Source organism: Calonectris borealis, chromosome 4, assembly GCF_964195595.1.
Source record: "Calonectris borealis chromosome 4, bCalBor7.hap1.2, whole genome shotgun sequence".
NCBI classification, from domain to species: Eukaryota; Metazoa; Chordata; class Aves; order Procellariiformes; family Procellariidae; genus Calonectris; species Calonectris borealis.
The window spans coordinates 81960916-81977615 of NC_134315.1; the positions used below are offsets into that span (position 1 = coordinate 81960916).

General features: G+C 43.9%; 1 protein-coding gene across 4 annotated transcripts in view; it reads right to left on the reverse strand.

Moving 5' to 3' along the window:
• Positions 1-6336: 6336 nt before the first annotated feature.
• The window catches only part of ANK2 (ankyrin 2), a 347335-nt gene continuing 336971 nt past the window's right edge, over positions 6337-16700 (reverse strand). For 3 of the 4 annotated variants that reach the window (XM_075150301.1, XM_075150298.1, XM_075150300.1), the window contains 4 exons: positions 15361-15444; positions 13559-13723; positions 11934-12116; positions 6337-8209 (listed from right to left, as the gene is read on the reverse strand). In XM_075150301.1, the coding sequence (XP_075006402.1) occupies positions 8195-8209; positions 11934-12116; positions 13559-13723; positions 15361-15444 (447 nt within the window). In that variant the 3' untranslated portion in view covers positions 6337-8194. Of the gene's footprint in view, positions 8210-10308; positions 10401-11933; positions 12117-13558; positions 13724-15360; positions 15445-15888; positions 15982-16700 lie in introns of all 4 variants that reach the window. The other variant, XM_075150302.1, reaches the window with a different exon arrangement.

Below are 16700 nucleotides of genomic sequence, written 5' to 3' on the forward strand. Positions count from 1 at the left end.
TCTCGGGCATCGTTTCGGCACGTCGCCTTGCCCCAGAGGAAGAGATTTTCCGCCCTCTCTCAGACGCAGTTCCACGGTGTGGCAGGAGCCTCTCGATCGCTGCTCTCCGGGGGTCACAGGACTGGCACAAAGGCGAAAGCAGCAGCACCCCTGCGTCCCTCTCCTTTCCCCTCCTGCCTTCCAGCGCTGGCAGTGCCACCCGCACCCTCGCACCCGCTCCGAGCTCCCGTTCCCAGGGCCGGGCGCAGCTCCCTTCGTGCTGCCAGCAGGCGCTCAGCCTGCCCTGCTCCGGCTCCGGGGCAAACAGGGGCTATTTCTATGGAACACGGACGAGTCGCTGTGCTCCAGGGGCTGTTTCATAAAGGTCTTGTGCAGTGCTCAGCGAAAGCTGGGTGGAGGTTAATTCTGGCCTCAGAAAGGTTCAACCAGCTTTTGTCCATGTTAATTTTAATTGCCCCATTTTTGCTCGTAGCTCTGGAGGTGGTAATACAAAGCCTTCTCTGCCAGTGAGAACAGGCACAAAGACAAGCGTGGAGCAGCCTGTGGGGTGAGGCCGGTACCTCTCACCCCTTGGGGTTGCCTTGAAGTGGCTGGAGGAGAGTCCTGTCGTGCCGAGGGCAGACCCCGCTCCTGCACCTCTTGGGGCAGGGTGAGGGAGAAGGGATGTTCCTCCAGATGCTCCTCGTGTTCTCCTCTGTCTTTGGTTTGACTGGGGGCAGAGGGCTTGGGGTTTTGTGTCTGTTTTTATTATTACGAATTGCTCAGACCTGCCCATTAGCGCAGGTTTTTTATTGTTATCGCAAAACATAGACTGCTGGTGAGTGAGAAAAAGGCTGGGACTGCCTCCCCGGGTTTGCATTATTGCAAGGAACGGTCCTTGAAGCGTCTTGGATTCCGAGATTTCTCTCTCTCTCCCTCACCTTGGCATTCTCCAGCTCGGAGAGTTAAGGTGCATCCCGTGGGCAGGGAGGGCTGGGTGCAGCCGGTGTCCTCCTGTGTGCCTGCTGTGAAGGACCGCGCAATTATTTTCCTGCCTCGCCAACCAATAACTGCGTTGACTAAAGCTAGAGGGGCTCTGCAGTTACAGCCTTTCTTCCGACAGCATTTTAAAATACGCCTTGAAAAGGAATGGGCTGGCTCCCATCTGACTGTCAGGGGAATACGCTGTTGGACACAGCAGGAGACCAGGACTCGCCAACACGAGTTCTGCAGTGGGACCTTCCTCCCCTGAGCACCGGCGCCTCCTCTCTTCGTTACTCAGGTTATCGCTGCCACGCTTTCTCCTCCCTCCCTGTGTCCATCGGCTGTCCCCGAGATAGCCCTTTTCCCACGTCCTCTCCAGAACTTCTGCTGCTCTTCAAGCCAGTGATCCAATCCTGCTATTTTTGTTTTGGCTGTCTAAAAACCGGGAAGGGAAAAATCACTGCTCCTTGTACTCCTTGTCTTGTCAGGAGCCAAACCGGTCCCTTGGCCACCCAGCGATGTCTCCTTGTCAGTCTGAAGCACGGCTGGAAGCCAGTTGCCCCCTCAGATCAGTGGAGCTTTGCTGGCCAAGTGATCTCTCAGCTGGGTGAAAGAAGCCACTGAAGAGAAACACACACCCGGAGTCCGTTCCTTACTGGGAAGGAGGGAGATGCTGGTTTGGACCTGCATTCGCTGGTGTGAAGCATCATTCCCGAGCTGATCGCAGGCTGTTACCCAGCCCTGAGGCGTCCCTGTTGCTCTAACCTGCTTTCTGTCCAGCACCGTTGTCCTCTCACAGGACCAGGACAGTTTTACCGTGCCCTGTAACCTGAGCGAGCGTTTAGCTATGGTGTTCTGGTCATCGTGTCCTGCCGGATGGATGGTCACGCACAGCTATGGCAGCGCGACCCAGAGCCACGCTGCCCGGCAAGCCCTGCGCGCGGCTCCCAGCAAGGTCGGCCTTCCTCCTGGTCGCCCGCAGGAAATGGCTGCAGCCAGGAGCCGGCGGGAGAGGGCAGCTCGGCGTGGGGGCCTGGCTGCTCCCCGAGGGAAAGGCTCCTGGTTTGTCACTCGGCACAGGCAGACTGCTGGGCTGGGGTCTGCAGCACCTTAGATCCCGCTTCCACCTATCGTGTGTGAAATGACGGTCATTGTATGTGAAATGCATACAATGCATTTGCATTGCAACAACGAAGCCAAGCGGGAGGATTTGCTTCTGCTGCTCGGTTGCCTGTTTGTGGGTTCAGAAACAAGGGGGTGATGTGGTGGTTTGTGGAGTGGATGTTGTCTCCTACCTTTCCACCAACTTGGCAACAGCTCGTTTCTCAGAGATGCCAAGGGAAGCTCTAAGGTGCTTATGAGGAATGCCTGATCTCCAGCACTGCCGGAGCCTCTTACAGCCGCCTTTTTTTTATTTAATCCTATTATTCTGAGAGCCCCTGCTATGGAGTCGTGTTGACGTAAGAACATGAAGCTGGAACTGTAGCGTTACAGAGAGGAAGAGGCAAGGCTCATGGTCAGTCACCTGCTGAAACGTGAGGAGCAAAGCACAAACACAAGGTAGCGAATTGGATTGAGAGATTTCGATGGGCGTCTCTTTGCTCTTTTTAAATCCTTTTTTGGTTTTTGTTTTGATGTAGGGGAGAGTCCTTGTTGGATCTTTACCCTTCAGCTGTATAGAAGCTGAGCATCACCTAACCAAACTCAACACTTTTCCGCTTGCCTCCTCTGCGAGCTCTGTATTTACCACCACAACTGTGTTAGTTCAGTAAAAGCCGTGGTGTCGCACCACGGACCTGGCTGGTTCGGAGCCCACCGTGCGTTCTGACGCGTTGCCGCTGGTCGCGGGTGCCGGTGCTTCAATCACTTCCATTACGTGTGTTTAAATGGTGTGCCAGTTTTAGAATCATACCCCGTAATTACGGGGAAGTAGGTGGGAGGGACGCTGGGTTTTATCCTTCAGCCCAGCGACAGCCATGTTTGGGCTCGTGTACGGATCACTCAGGTATTGACGTAGTAAATAGAGAAAGCTGGCGTCAGATTCATCAAAAAAAGAGCTGAAGTCTGACCAAGAAGGACGTTGATTTGATGGAGTGGATTCGAAAAGCCTTCGAAGGGGAAAGGGAGTCGCTCACTGAGATCAAGAAGCTGGCGCCTTCATTTCGGTGACCTGGCAATGTTGTGTTGGCTTTGATGGAATAAATGGGTCCGGGGTTGTGGTGGTGGTGTGCGTGAGTGGGTTTTCTGTTTGGTGGTTGTTGTGTGGGTGCGTGTCCTTGTTTGGGGTTTTCTTAACAGCTAGAGAAGAGGCAGTTCTGGGCCTTAACAGCCCCATCGCGTGCAGGCAGAACGAGTGATAGTCCTAGTGCCCTTGCCATGCACTGCAAAGTTCATAGCGGGGATTCGGTGGAGAAGGTTTGAAGGTGATGATGCAGGTGAAGCCGCCTGTATTTATTTCCTCAGGGAAATATGCTGTTCTTGTAAATCGCTCGCTATCGAAGGCCTGAAATTATAGGCTGTAGCGTGCGGAGTATATATCTTGTACCTACAAAATTCATTGCTTATGCCTGTATGTGATGAGTTGTTAGCTGTAAATTCAGTCTTTCTGGGTTTTCTGGCTCATTTAATTCTTTGAGGCGTAAATAAACGTGTTGTAGCTCGCATGATTCAGAAAGCACCCACAGGTCCTGCCAGGATGCTCCGTTTTCTTACTCCAGTTTTATGGAATATGTCAGCTAAATACAAATCTCACGGGACGGATGTCTCAGACGATACATTGGTTCGTTTGTCCCCATTTTGCTGAAGCGGTACCACCTAATCGATGTAAGGCGACAACCGCCACAGCTGGCATGTGGTATTTATAATACGATGTGTATATTAAGGTGGCCATTTAGTGGTAGCTAGCACCAGGATGGTCAGAGATGTGAGAAGGTGGTAGATAGCTCTACTGCTGGTCACAGATCCAAACCGTCTTCTTTCGGGGTGTGCGGGGGGAACGCAGGCAGAAGATAACAGAGGCTCTGCTAATAACGCTCATCTTTTTGAGCTGGCTTACAGAGCTTTACAGCCGGACTAAAAAAAGCTTGATAATACAAACATTTTTATAAAACTCTTCAGTTTTGTAAGTAGGTTCTGGATGCTGTATATGTGTGTACAGAAATAAAGCCTTTCCTTTTTTCAAGGTGGAAAGGGAGAGCGAGTTAGTACCTGAATTGTTGCTGCCGCTTATCAGGCAAGCACAAGGTTAGTCCCTGGATTTAACGATTTCTGTTTGCTTAAAAAAAAATTTATGTGACTTCATAAAAGGTGTTTACTATCAGGTATTATTTAGCAGAACTGGCCAAAATCTTTCAGCAAAATAGCGTTTCTACTGGAAAGTGCTGATGGTGAGGCTGAAACCAGTCAGGCGAGGATTTAAAAGCATTTTAAAAGCACCGATAGCCTACCTCTGACGCGTGCCCTGTTTCCCCACCGCCCCCCGCGCAGCTGCGTCGTAACTGCAGCACGGAGAACGCGCAGCCCGGCTCGCCCGGCTTCGCACCGCGGTGACGCGCGGCTGCGGGCAATCGCATTCCACGCTGGCACCCGCCCCGACGTCCACGCGTAAAGGTGGCTGCCGCCTCTCTGCTTGCGCATGCTTAATCTTCCAAAGTTCGTTAAATAAATTGGAGTAAGAGAGTACACGAATACCGTGTTGGTATCGCAGCCACTACTGTCGCTCTACAACCGACACGTTCTGATATGCATAGGTTGGAAAAAATAAAGGCATTTTTATCTATTTTATGTCAATGAGTATATTTAATAGATCTGCATGGAAAAAACCCCTCGTTTTCATGTTTTGCAAATGCTGGATTCTGCAATTATTTCCTATTTGTCCTCAGGCTAATGCCCCAGTAGTGTGGCAGAGGGGTGTTTTTTTAGGGTGGGGTTGCTTGCTTGTTGTGTGGGTTTTTGAGTTGGTTTTGCTGTTTGATTGTTGAGGTTTTTTTTAAATACAATTGCCCTTCCTTGGGAAAAGAAGGGGGGAGAGAGGAAAAAGTCAGTAGCCTTCGGCTTAGGTACCCTCCTGGAACGTGTAAGCCTTGACGTGGTCTTGCTACGTCTGTCACAACCGACTGACGTGCGGTTTGACCCCGTACCGCCCGTGCTTGGGGTGCAAGCCCTGGTCTGGGCCGTGGGCATCCTCCCGGGCTCGGCAGGGAGTTCACCTGTGCCTCTCTTGGCCCCTTTTTGTCCCTTAATCTGGGACGATGCCTCTGGATTTGGGCAAATACAGAAACCGCGTAAACTGATGGTTTTTCTGCTACGTGAGGTGTAGGTAGGACTCCTTCGACGGCCGTGATGGTAGCGCACAAGCGAATAGCGGGGATGCTGCGGCAGTGGGACCTGTTACATCAGCCAGAGATCCAGCTGCAGTAATACAATCGGTACAGATTTATATCAAATAAATTTAAATTGGCAACAAAACAGACTCTTCCCAATATTCTCTGTGCAGTACAAGGATGTAAGATGTGACAGAATTTCACCCTATATTTTTCTTCCCTGTCTTTCCTCTGGTTGAGGAAACTCTCAGTAGTGGGCACTGAAAAAGGAATTGACTGTAACAAACAGTCTGGGCCATATTTGAAGGAAAATTCTGCATTTTCAGAACCAATAAAATAACTAGAAAACATAGCTAGATACCCTTTGAAAAACTATTGACAATGATTTAAAAAAAATTTGTATCTGACTGTTATAAGGTCTGACACTTACCCGTCAGTGGAGAGTAGCAGAATTTAAAAAAAAAAAAAAAAGATAAGTATCTTAGGGAGCTGGATACAGAGGAATTATAATTCTGATAGTTCAGTTAAGGTACCCAGATGGGTGCTGTTCCTTTTTATGCTGCACTGGCAGTAAAAGAGAGCGAGCCATTATTTCTACATTTAACACTTGTACATTTTTATTTAGTTAAATCAGCCATTGTACACATTGCAGCTATGTATTGTTAGTGTTGTATTTTTTTTTTTTTTAATTTTTAACTAATACATGCCCTCATAGATATATTCAATTAGTGTTATCACCATGGGAACAAGATGCTGATTCGTCAACTTAAAATTCACTTCTTCTCACAGTATTCAAGTTCTTTGATAACACAGCAAAAAATCAAAATAAGAGGTGAATAACCATTATGTTGTTACACAGAACATCATCTGCACCGCAAATAACACAACAGAAATGCATTTCTTTAGAGCCCCATCCTTGAAGATCATCCTGTGCTGTCTCTGACAATAAGAAAGCCATGATGCGTTGTGAAATGTTTCATCATGGGTCTCATTCGGTTTGGCTGCCAAAACACTTTTTTTTTTTTGGTTTGGGTGGTGTTTTTTTTTTTTTCCTGCCTGCCAAAAAAGTGTTAGCATGGCACCTCGAGTTGTTTTGCCTGCAGGAAGCCAGAACTCCCAAGATGTTTCCATGCTTTTGGCATCGTTACCTTAATGAGGAAGTGCCCTTGTTCTGAGCACTGAGTGAGTCATTAAAAAAACCAAACAACCCTATAATCGTAGAAGGCCAGATAAGCTTGGAAAAAGTACTACTCCTAGAGGAGAGGATTTGTTTTACTCTGGTTTTGAATATACTATTAAAAAAATCAAATAGCTGTTTAAAAACATTTAGTTAGTATGTGTACTATATATGCTAAAACACTACAGAGCTCCCTCCATTAAATACTAAGGTATAGAACACCCGAAATGTCAGATCTTTGTGTTCCCTTTTTTGAAAAGAAAAGTGCAGACATGCTATCGTGGTTTTCAGAGGGTTGGTTTAGAAATATATATATATTATATATATAGATAGATAACAAAATATGAACAGAAACTGGCTTTCAAGGATTGTGAGCACTTTCTCTTTAAAAAACGCTTGATTGGAAGATAAAAACTGCTCGCTCAGTGCTAAGAGGGCTAACAAGCTGACATGGTTACAGGAGGGTTTGTTTTTGACCTTCAAATGCCACATGCATGTATCAGGTAAGAGGCAATCTTGATAAAACACGGTGAATTAATTATTATCCTTGTATAGCGGGTAAGTCTTTCTCCCATAGTTATCTACAGTGCAGTGGCCAGCAGGAAGTACCACCAATAAGACAGTGTGGTTTGCTAAGCAGTGATGAAAACAGGAAACTACTGTAGTTATAATTGTTTAATACACCCTGCCACATGTCCAGATCTAAAAGATTTTAATACCGTATGCAAATGTGCCATAGATATAGCTGCTAGCAAGTTGGTTACCTAATTGGGTATTCTCTTTTTTTTTTTTTTTTTTTTCTTTTCTTTTTCTGGAAATCTTTAAGTGGCTGTCCAAAGGTCTTAGAAGCATTAATGGCCACAGTCAGCTGTTAACTTCATGAGAACAGCTGAATTTCCAGGTTTTTAGCCTGACTCTTAGAGCCTTTAACTATAATAGATCCCTAAACTGGAAGTCTTATGGATGCAGTAGATCTGCAGTGCTTCCTCCTTAGTCAGTCTGTCTTTGCAGTCGCTTGTGTTAACATTATTTTATTAATCGCTCTTCAGCAGTGTCAATAGACCTTGTAATCCATGATGCTAATTGTAGTCACAGGCAGTGTGTTTTCTGCAGTCTTGTAAGTCCAAACACTCTTGCTATATACAGTTTACATCTTAACTCCCTTTTTTTGTGATGCATGTACATAGTCACTTGAAGAGGCCTGTAGATGAAGTTGGCTTGACAAATGCAATTTCATGAAGCTAGTGCAGAAGCAAAGGAACAGCAAGAAGTGGCGATGCTGACAAATTCCCAGTACAGCACAAAGACGACGATTCGGTGGATATATCATCCTGAATGAAGGATGCTATCTTTGGTCACAAATTAGCTTACAGGGTAAAAAATAACAAGAACCCAAAAATCAAATACGGGGAGGGGGGGAAGAAATGAATTCACTGCATCTGCACAGGTAGAAATGGCAGTGTCTTCCAGTGATTATGTAGGTAGTAACGTCTACACCTAGAGAAGATGAATGCTGCATACGGGATGGATGGTGACGTGGTGATGTTGAGGGGTGGCAGCTTCTCACTTCGCCTCCTGTTTCCAGTCCTCTTTGCAGAAGTGTCTAAGAAGCTGCTGGAGGTCATGTTGGAGGTCATCCTGTGGTAATGCTTCTGGTGCGTCTTCCAGCTCTTCTATCTGAACATGTTTTCCATACCGATCCTTCATCACAGTCCTCTTCTGTGTGCTGGCTTTACTCAGCGTTGTCCTAAACCAAAATAAATGAGAAAACCGTCTTAAAAAGCCCACAGTTCCTGAAGGTTTTAAAAAATGCTCCTTTTCAGCTGCAGTTTTAAGCCTTTTTCACTTAAAATAACATGAGAAGAACTGTGGCTGGCAGTTTAAGCCAGCTACTGAGGTCAGATATTAGTTTTGCATTCTGAATACAACACACCCCACCGCTTTAACTGGCTTTCATAATATAAGCTAATAGCAATTCATCTCTATACCCTGATTAAGCATACAGTTTTAGATGCCCAGCAAAAACATGCTGTAACACACAGACATGCAACATATGTTGAAATTCACGCAAGACCTTCCTATTTGTTACATTTAACAGGGTTGTCCTGTACAATAGTAATTTAAGCTGATTCATTTCTTGAACACTTACTTCCAAACAAGCCTAACTTCTGACAGTCAGTAAAACTGCATTTGTGGTAATCTAGTGTCCTAAACTATTCTGTTAATTACTCTCTTATCTCATTGGAACCTTGCTCTACTAGTCAGAACCTTAAACCTCACCAGGTCCCTTCCAGACCTAGGCAAATAAATGTAGTTGTCATAGGACAGCTGGGTGTCTCTTGCCAAGCCTTACACAGAAGCCCAATTTTTGGTCAGTGTCCTTGAGAGAGGACCATGGGAAGCCAAGTACACTTGGAAATTCCTGCGTGCTCCGCCAGGAATAGCTTGATTTTTATCAGACAGCTGACACTTCTTAATTTGACCTGAACGACCAAAAGGTCCCTCCATTAGATGGAGCACTTTGACAAGAATGCTCACCCTTCGTCCAAAAGCAGATGCAGCAGATCTCCTGGCTCCGTGTGTCCTTGTGACACCATCCCGCTAACTCTGAAACTGGTATGTGTGTTTTACAGCTTGTTACGATTACAGACACCATTTGGTCAGGATGGTCTTTCAGATGCTAACATTGGCTTTACCATCCCAAAGCTCACTATCAATACACATGGTCTGAAAGAAAAGGCATGTAAGAGATACCTAGCCTGGGGCAGCCTTGGCTCAAGTTGTGTGCGGCAGGAATGAATACACTTCTTGTACTACAGTAGCTTTTTTCCCCCCAAATATTCTCCTATCTGCCCTGCCTCATTCTTCATAAGGCTCAACTGTCACACGCATATATCTGTATATTTCTATCGCCTTATATCCTCTCATCTATTTTGATAATGATCACAGAGTCAAGTGGTATGAGAAAAAAGATTTTGAAGTAACCTAGATTAATGTTGTTAATTGTAAATCACGCTGCTATTCCTCTATCACCTCCTATAAAACCAGCTCAGCAGTGATACCCCTTTGGTCTGGGTCTAGCAGTTAACTTTCTTCACAGCAGCCCGTGTGGTGCACTGTTTTCCATTTGGGTCTAAAACAGAGTTGATAACGGACCGATGCTTTGGTTCCTGCAGAACAGTGCTTACACAGCATCGATACTCTCTCTTTTTCTCCCCACTGGCCCCCTCAGTGATAGGCTGGGGGTGGGCAAGAGATTGGGGGGCCACACAGCCAGGACAGCTGACCCAAACTGGCCAAAGGGATATTCCATACTATATAGAATCATGCTCAGCAATAAAAACAGGGGGTAGAGGAAGAAGCTGGGGGGCCAGGGGGTTGTATCTTCCAAGGTGACCATTGCTCAGCGACTGCCTGGGTATCTGCTTGTGGGAGGTGGTGGAGTGATGGCCTTTGCATCACTTGTTTGGTTGTCCTTCCCTCTTTCCTTCGCTTACTGAACTGTCTTCATTCAACCCATGAGTTTTCTCTCTTTTGCAGTTCCTATTCTCTCCCCCGTTCCACGGTAGGACAGGAGGGTTAGGGAGCGGCTGCGTGGTGCTTGGCTGCTGGCCAGGGTGAACCCCCACACCCCCATTCACCAAGTCTTTTCAAGTGAAGGTAGATCCTTCCAGTGCATATATCCCTTCCTGAAACAGGATGTTAGTAGTAATCTTTAGTACTTTTGCAAATAAAGCTTTAGATGCTGCCAGTGGTTTCACTTCAGACACTCAATTAAATCCACTCATTTATTATGAGTTTGTTAATCCTTTTCTAGTAACAGTTCATTGACAAGCCAAGCCAAACCTTTTAATAATCGATCCATCCTCTTTCATGATTTCTTTCTCTACTAAAGCGGGGAGTTGGACTTTCATTTGGTTACCTGTATAGCTCAAAGCCTCGAATTAAAACATAAACTTCAAATTAAAACAAAACCCAAAAACCTAGGACAAAAGATAATTGCTCTTCATACCTTAGTGCTTTATATTAATGAAGTTGAATGCTGAGAAAACGGTGAATAGACAGATAAGAGAAGCATCTGCCTGCCATTTGCCTCCTTTCAAATATTCCTCAAATATACAGTTCAGTTAGTTTCTTGTATAGGATAGTTTCGTTTCACTAATAATTGTACCGAAGCATGTCTTGGTACTTTCTTTTCAACTTTGAAGTAGCCCAACTCAAGGCCTTGCAGAACCACACTTGCAGAACTCATCCCTTCTAACTATTTAGGCAGCTGCTACAGCAACCTTTTTCCTGTCACAGAAGATACTCTTTCTTTTAGAGCTGTTCCCACTGTCACCTTAAGCTGCCTATTCTCAGCGCTAGCAGTACAGAGACGGGCGTACACAGAAATGATGGGTGATGTTCCTGAGCCTCGACTGCACTGAAATGGGAGAAGCAGGGAATGGAGCCTGGCAAGCTTTTCCACAGAATATCTGCTGTTACTAATACTTCACGGAAAACAGAAAAATAGAAATAAAGGCAGCGTTTTTATTTTCCTTTTGGCTGGATGTGGGTTTGTTGTGGTATCTTCCGCAGGCTTCTTGATTTACTAAAGTAGAAGCTGCAAGCTGCGAAAGAAGTGTTATTAACTAATCCATTTCTCTGAACCTCTACATGACAGTTTTTGCTGCTTTTTTTATTATTGTCATGAGAGGGATCTGGTCGCTGGGCCCATATTTGTAACAGGAAATTTGGCATCTCAATCCAATAGTTTAGCGCCTGCTGTCTTCTCTTCCTGCAAGCTGTAATACCATTGTACGGCAGAAAATATCCAGACCATGACATTGTTGCATCTATGTTTTTATATGATGTATTGTCAAATTAAAAAACCAAACTAAGTACTTATGTTGCATCTAATGACACAAAACTTCCATCCACGTGAATCTTTAAGATGTGTGGATTAAGTGAAGTGCTATCAGTTCCTTACAGAAAAAGCTATATTAATTCAACATAACTTTTGTGTTACTGAAATGTCTAAACTGATCAGAAAAAGCATAAAACCAGGAAAGATGCTAATTACCTTAGTAGCCATTTCTTCCTTCCACGGACAAATACATTAACTTACTCAGAAAGTAGACTTAACTGTATCAATTTCTAAAATTGATACCACTCCATGCGTGGTAACATATGAATGAACTTTTTCTTTAACAGTCACCACACCCATGATTTATAACAACTTTACTTAAAGCCTCCGTGGGTGTTTTTTTAGAATCTCAAAATGTTTCATAGCTATTTCTGTAATGTCAGTTTCCCAAACACACACACACTTTATATACGAATCCTTTTATAACACGGCTGAGTATAACAACAGAGCTTTATAGTCAGCAGTTGAGTATGATGCTCCACCAACAAAACTCAATAGAGTAGAATTTGTCCCCAGGTATGTTGTGACACTTGTTTTAATGTTTATATTTAAAAGGCATTTTTACCTCTTCAAAGTCCTCTTTGGCTGACGGAAGATCAGTAGCTAAGCTAGCATCCCCCAGGTGTTTCTCCGTTCTCTCTCCTTGCACTACAGTGGTCTTTATGACTTTGCTGACCTTCCGGCCTTCCACTGGTTCAGATTGGAATTTGGAGGCACTAGGCAAAACAGCAGGTTCAGACAGGGTCACCTGTAGGGTTAGAAAGCAGAAGTATACTGGATATGAATCACATAACGGATACTAACAAAGCTTTCAGTTACTCTGTCATTCTTTCTTAATCATTGCCTTAGAGAACAAGAATATACGAAGCGTCTCACTTTCTATGTGTACGCATCAAAATAGCAAGCGTACGTTTTGTTACCTGCTTTACAGCTCTGGAGCGAGACGTTGTAAGGTACATGCCAGTTCAGACAGCGGGGGCAGCCCTGGATAACTTATTCTGCTGAGCAGCTTTATGCTGGCAGGGTGAAAACTGCTTCTGGGAGCTGAACTAGCCTGCGGGTAGCAGGGATATCGCTGACCTGCCCCACACCACAGGCTGCCGTACTGGCTGACCTGCCAAGGCCACCGGAGTTACACCAAGTGCCAAATGGACCTCTTGCTGTGAATCCTTGCTGTATTCACACAGGTAGTACGAATTAGTGCTATCAGTCCATATCTTAATTTTAAGGTATTCTTCTGAGAGATGAGTCACACTTGTAAAACCAAGGAGCTCTTACAGGAGCAAGAGACCACAATGTTAGAATACCACGTGAAAGTGACAAACTCCATTTTATTTGGCAAAATACAAGTTTAATGTATATGGGTTCTATATGATAAAGAGTAGCTCTGGTATGGTCAGCTAACTAAAAAAAATTACTTTGTTTTCTTGTTACCTAACTCCTAGAGAATTAATTCTGATGATTAGTTCTGGCAAGAGAAAATGGCAATTATGTTCTTAGCATTTCTAATGACCGCTTGTTAAATGTTGCTTTCAACTGCAGTACTGCTGAAAGCAAATCCTATTACTAGCTTCTGGCCCTCTGTCACAACCTTAATTTTGCTGATACAAATGTCTGTAGGGCTACATGGTGAACTAAGGCAGGAAAAGAGAAACTGAAAAGCACTTACCTTTTCAGGTTGTTTTTTCATTTTAATTACCTGGCTCTACAAACAGTTTGCATGAAAGTAATACTTTTTTTAGCCTCTTCAACGCGAAGAACGCACCAGTAAGTTAAACCTAATATAACTGTATAGTTTTAGAAGGGCTTAGTTGTAGAAACCTAGAGAACATCAGACCATTTCATTACAACATTCACTAATTTTCTTATTAGGGTAAGAGGTATAATAATTGCCATTTATCTATATGTCATCTTAGTACAAAGCTGCTTTCTTTATGAATTTGGTACTTCTCATAAATCACAGAATCTGTATCCTGACTTATTTTCAGCGAAAACTGCCCTCCTTCTCTGCGCACCTTCCCACCCCCTGCCTTTTCCCCGTCTTTACTCTGAGGCCTTTCTATCTGCAAGAAAACTTTTTAAAGTATCATTCAAAACTGAACGTTGTTAGCATGAGTAAGCTGTAGTTACTAAGTACACTGTTGGTGTATTGCTGCTTTGTACCATCGCAAGGGAAGTAGAAGATCTGACCTCTGACTGTTCACTGTCGCTCTTCAGCACAACCCGTTTTACAACTTTGGAATAGCCATCTCCTTCTTCGACAGTGACAGGTTTTTGTGGTGTTCCTTGCATTAGGACTTCCTCTTTTTCTGTGCCGTCTGGAGAGACGTATCGCCGGATGATCTTTCTAGTGACCTGAAGGAATGAAATAGAGCTTTGTCCCAAAAGAATTAACAAAAACGTATTTCTTCTTATTCTCTATATAGTATTTTCTACTCAAAGAGCATTTTTTCCTACACAAAAAAACCTACATAGATGGTTCAGTGTTTTAGTCTTTAACACGTATACTCACAAATACCTGTAGTAAAGCTGCAAATCGATGCATTTGCCCTACTTAGGTCACCACACAGCAAAGCTTCCACAAACTTACTTCACAAGTGAGGCACACTATAGATATTGGAATGACTCTCTAAAGCAGTAGTTATTATTAGGATAAGTAGTATAGTATTTTAGAGAGAAATCATACTTTACAACCATAGAACTGCTAGAAAACATTTTCAGACTGGCATTTTCAAAGAGGCTTCTGAAAGTAAGAGGTAGGCAGCTTGGCTATCAAACGCTTAGAACTAGATTCACAGAGGGACTTGGACATCACATTGTAACGCCGATGGTACGAACCACTGCTGAACAGTGAGCCAGAATTAACCTACTTAAGATGCTAATCTGGTGCTTAAGCTTTCTAGGCATTGGCAAGCCAAACAAAGAGGAGCAGAAGAGAATTACAGAGTTCAAGATGAGATAAATTTCTCAGGAGGATGGGTATGCATCCCTGAGTGGATGACCTGGAGCTCTACATTTTCGTACGCCTTCCCAGCCCCTTTTGACAAGGTAACATTAAGCAGCTACCTCCCGTTTTCTCCAAAAGCTTATTTGCTGTGATGCTCAATCGGACTGGGTCACCTATATTTAAGAGTCACAGAGGTGGGGGTAGCGCCCTCCCAGGCATGGACCTACTCAGAAGAATACAGTCATGCTCACTCTTGCACAACGTGCCCAGGAATATTTGGCTGAGGTTGCTTATTTTAATATGAATTCAAACAGCTTCCAGAGACATGCTATCCAGCTGAGGGTCTATGATGTTTTCTTGGGAGACAGAAGATGGAGTTTGCCACCAGCAGAATTCATCCAAGCCCTAGACCAATTCTCTAAGCACCGAGTTGTCAGATAAAGCAAGGAGCACAGAAGTTCCTCTTCCACTTCCATGCTGTGCAGAATTCACTTTTATAAGAATGGTCTGAAAATACTTATTTTATGAGGCCATCACACAACTAGGTACTTTCTATATTCTTTGTGCCGTAAAAACTGAACTGTATGTACAGATACAGAAATTTAGGAACCTGGTCAGGCACAGCTGAGTTGAGATTTTGAAGATCTAAATTCTGGATTTAGATGACTCTTGCAGACCCAGCCCTCCATTAGTTTCATTAATATGAACAAACATGATCTTAGATATAATTGTGGTGGTGTGGTTTTTTGGGGTTTTTTTGAAAAAAACCTTTTCTCAGAAATGTGGATCTATGCAGAATTTTCATTGGCTTTAAGTGGGAAAATTAACAAAATATGTCATGTTAAGTTATAAACTGTAACACAGAATGATCTTGCAAATCAAAATATTCTTCAAACTTTGGAATCTCTCGTGAACAGAAATTCTGGTTCCTTCCACGCTCTACTCTTAAAAATCACGCCCCTTCACAAAGGAAAATTTGGCATGCATGTGGATGTATTTATCTGTCCTTTTCTAGGACAGTAAGAAGGTAACAAGATAACAATACCTTCTTTACCACTGTGTGGCCATGTTCGTCTGTATATTGCTCTTCTGTGACCGTTTCTGGTAGCATTTCAGGCATACTATCAGCCTGTATGACAAAGAACAAAGTTTTATGAAGCGAGGCCTTCATGTAGGTAACTTTAAACAAGCAATTTTAAAATTGGTTAGTTGGTTTAAGAATGAAAAAGAATTGAGAAATGTTAGAAAAAAATTGTTCTGCAAATAAACACTTAGAAAGGCATGCAAAGAAAAGTTACGCCACAATGGACGGGCAAATAGATGTTAGTTGACCGTGTTGTGTATGGGGCTGAGAAGTCTTCGTCCTCCTCCTACTGAGGCATCTAACGGAATTTAGAGTTGGGTTAGCAGTATTGCTATAATCCTCCCTTCAAGAAAAGATATTGGAATGGCGTATCCAACGCCCACGCTTTATTCAGGAGCATTCCAGCTTCAGGCGCAATACCAGCCAAGTGGTTGTCTCAGCAGCATGCCTAGTCACCACAGGCTCGTGCACTCGTTCAACACTCAGTACCTGAATAATCACCCGGCGACGAACGACCCTGGTAGTGACCATCTCGTCCTCGTCCGAGCTGGTCTCCAGCCCACCTAACAGCTCTGCTAACTCCTAGTGGAAGCATGGAAGCAGTGCTCTGTTGTACGTAGTACTAGCAGTACTTACAGGTTCTGTAAGTTTTTATCTAAAACCATCTTCACTTGTGAAAATTTTTGCTTTTAGGATTTTGGCCTCTTACCTGACTTTAATCTGTGAAACACTGATGCGGGGTGGGAGGCTTTGGCCACTTGACTATACATTAGCTGTTCATTAGCATATTGAAAAAAGAAGGATGAATCTTTGTGGTACTAATTCTATGGTCTTAGTGCTCTTAAGGTTGCCAGGGACAAGCCTGAAATTTGTGGCACGACGTCACTGCAGGTGAACTAGAAGGTATTAATGACACCAACTCTGGAATTCATACATATTGCATATGGTTTCTGTATTGATTACACAGAAAACTATATGAAAGCCTTTTAATCCTCCACACTGGCAAGTACATAGTGCAGCATATAGACAGTAGGACTAAACAGTTTTAGCTAGAGGACAATGTATTAATAGTCTTGGTACTGGAAAGATCAAGAAAAATTAGTAACAGGTGTTGAAGTTCTTCTCTCTCCTGCATAGGGAAGAATTAAAAATTTAAATGAAGAGGTCAGAAGGCAAAGAGAAGCTGAAAAGAACTACTTGGGAAATATCAACAGTATAAAAGCATAAAGGGGAAAATAAACAAGGGGGGGGTTTGTTTCTTTTTGGTGGTGCTGGTTGTTGTTGTTTTACTTTAATAAAAG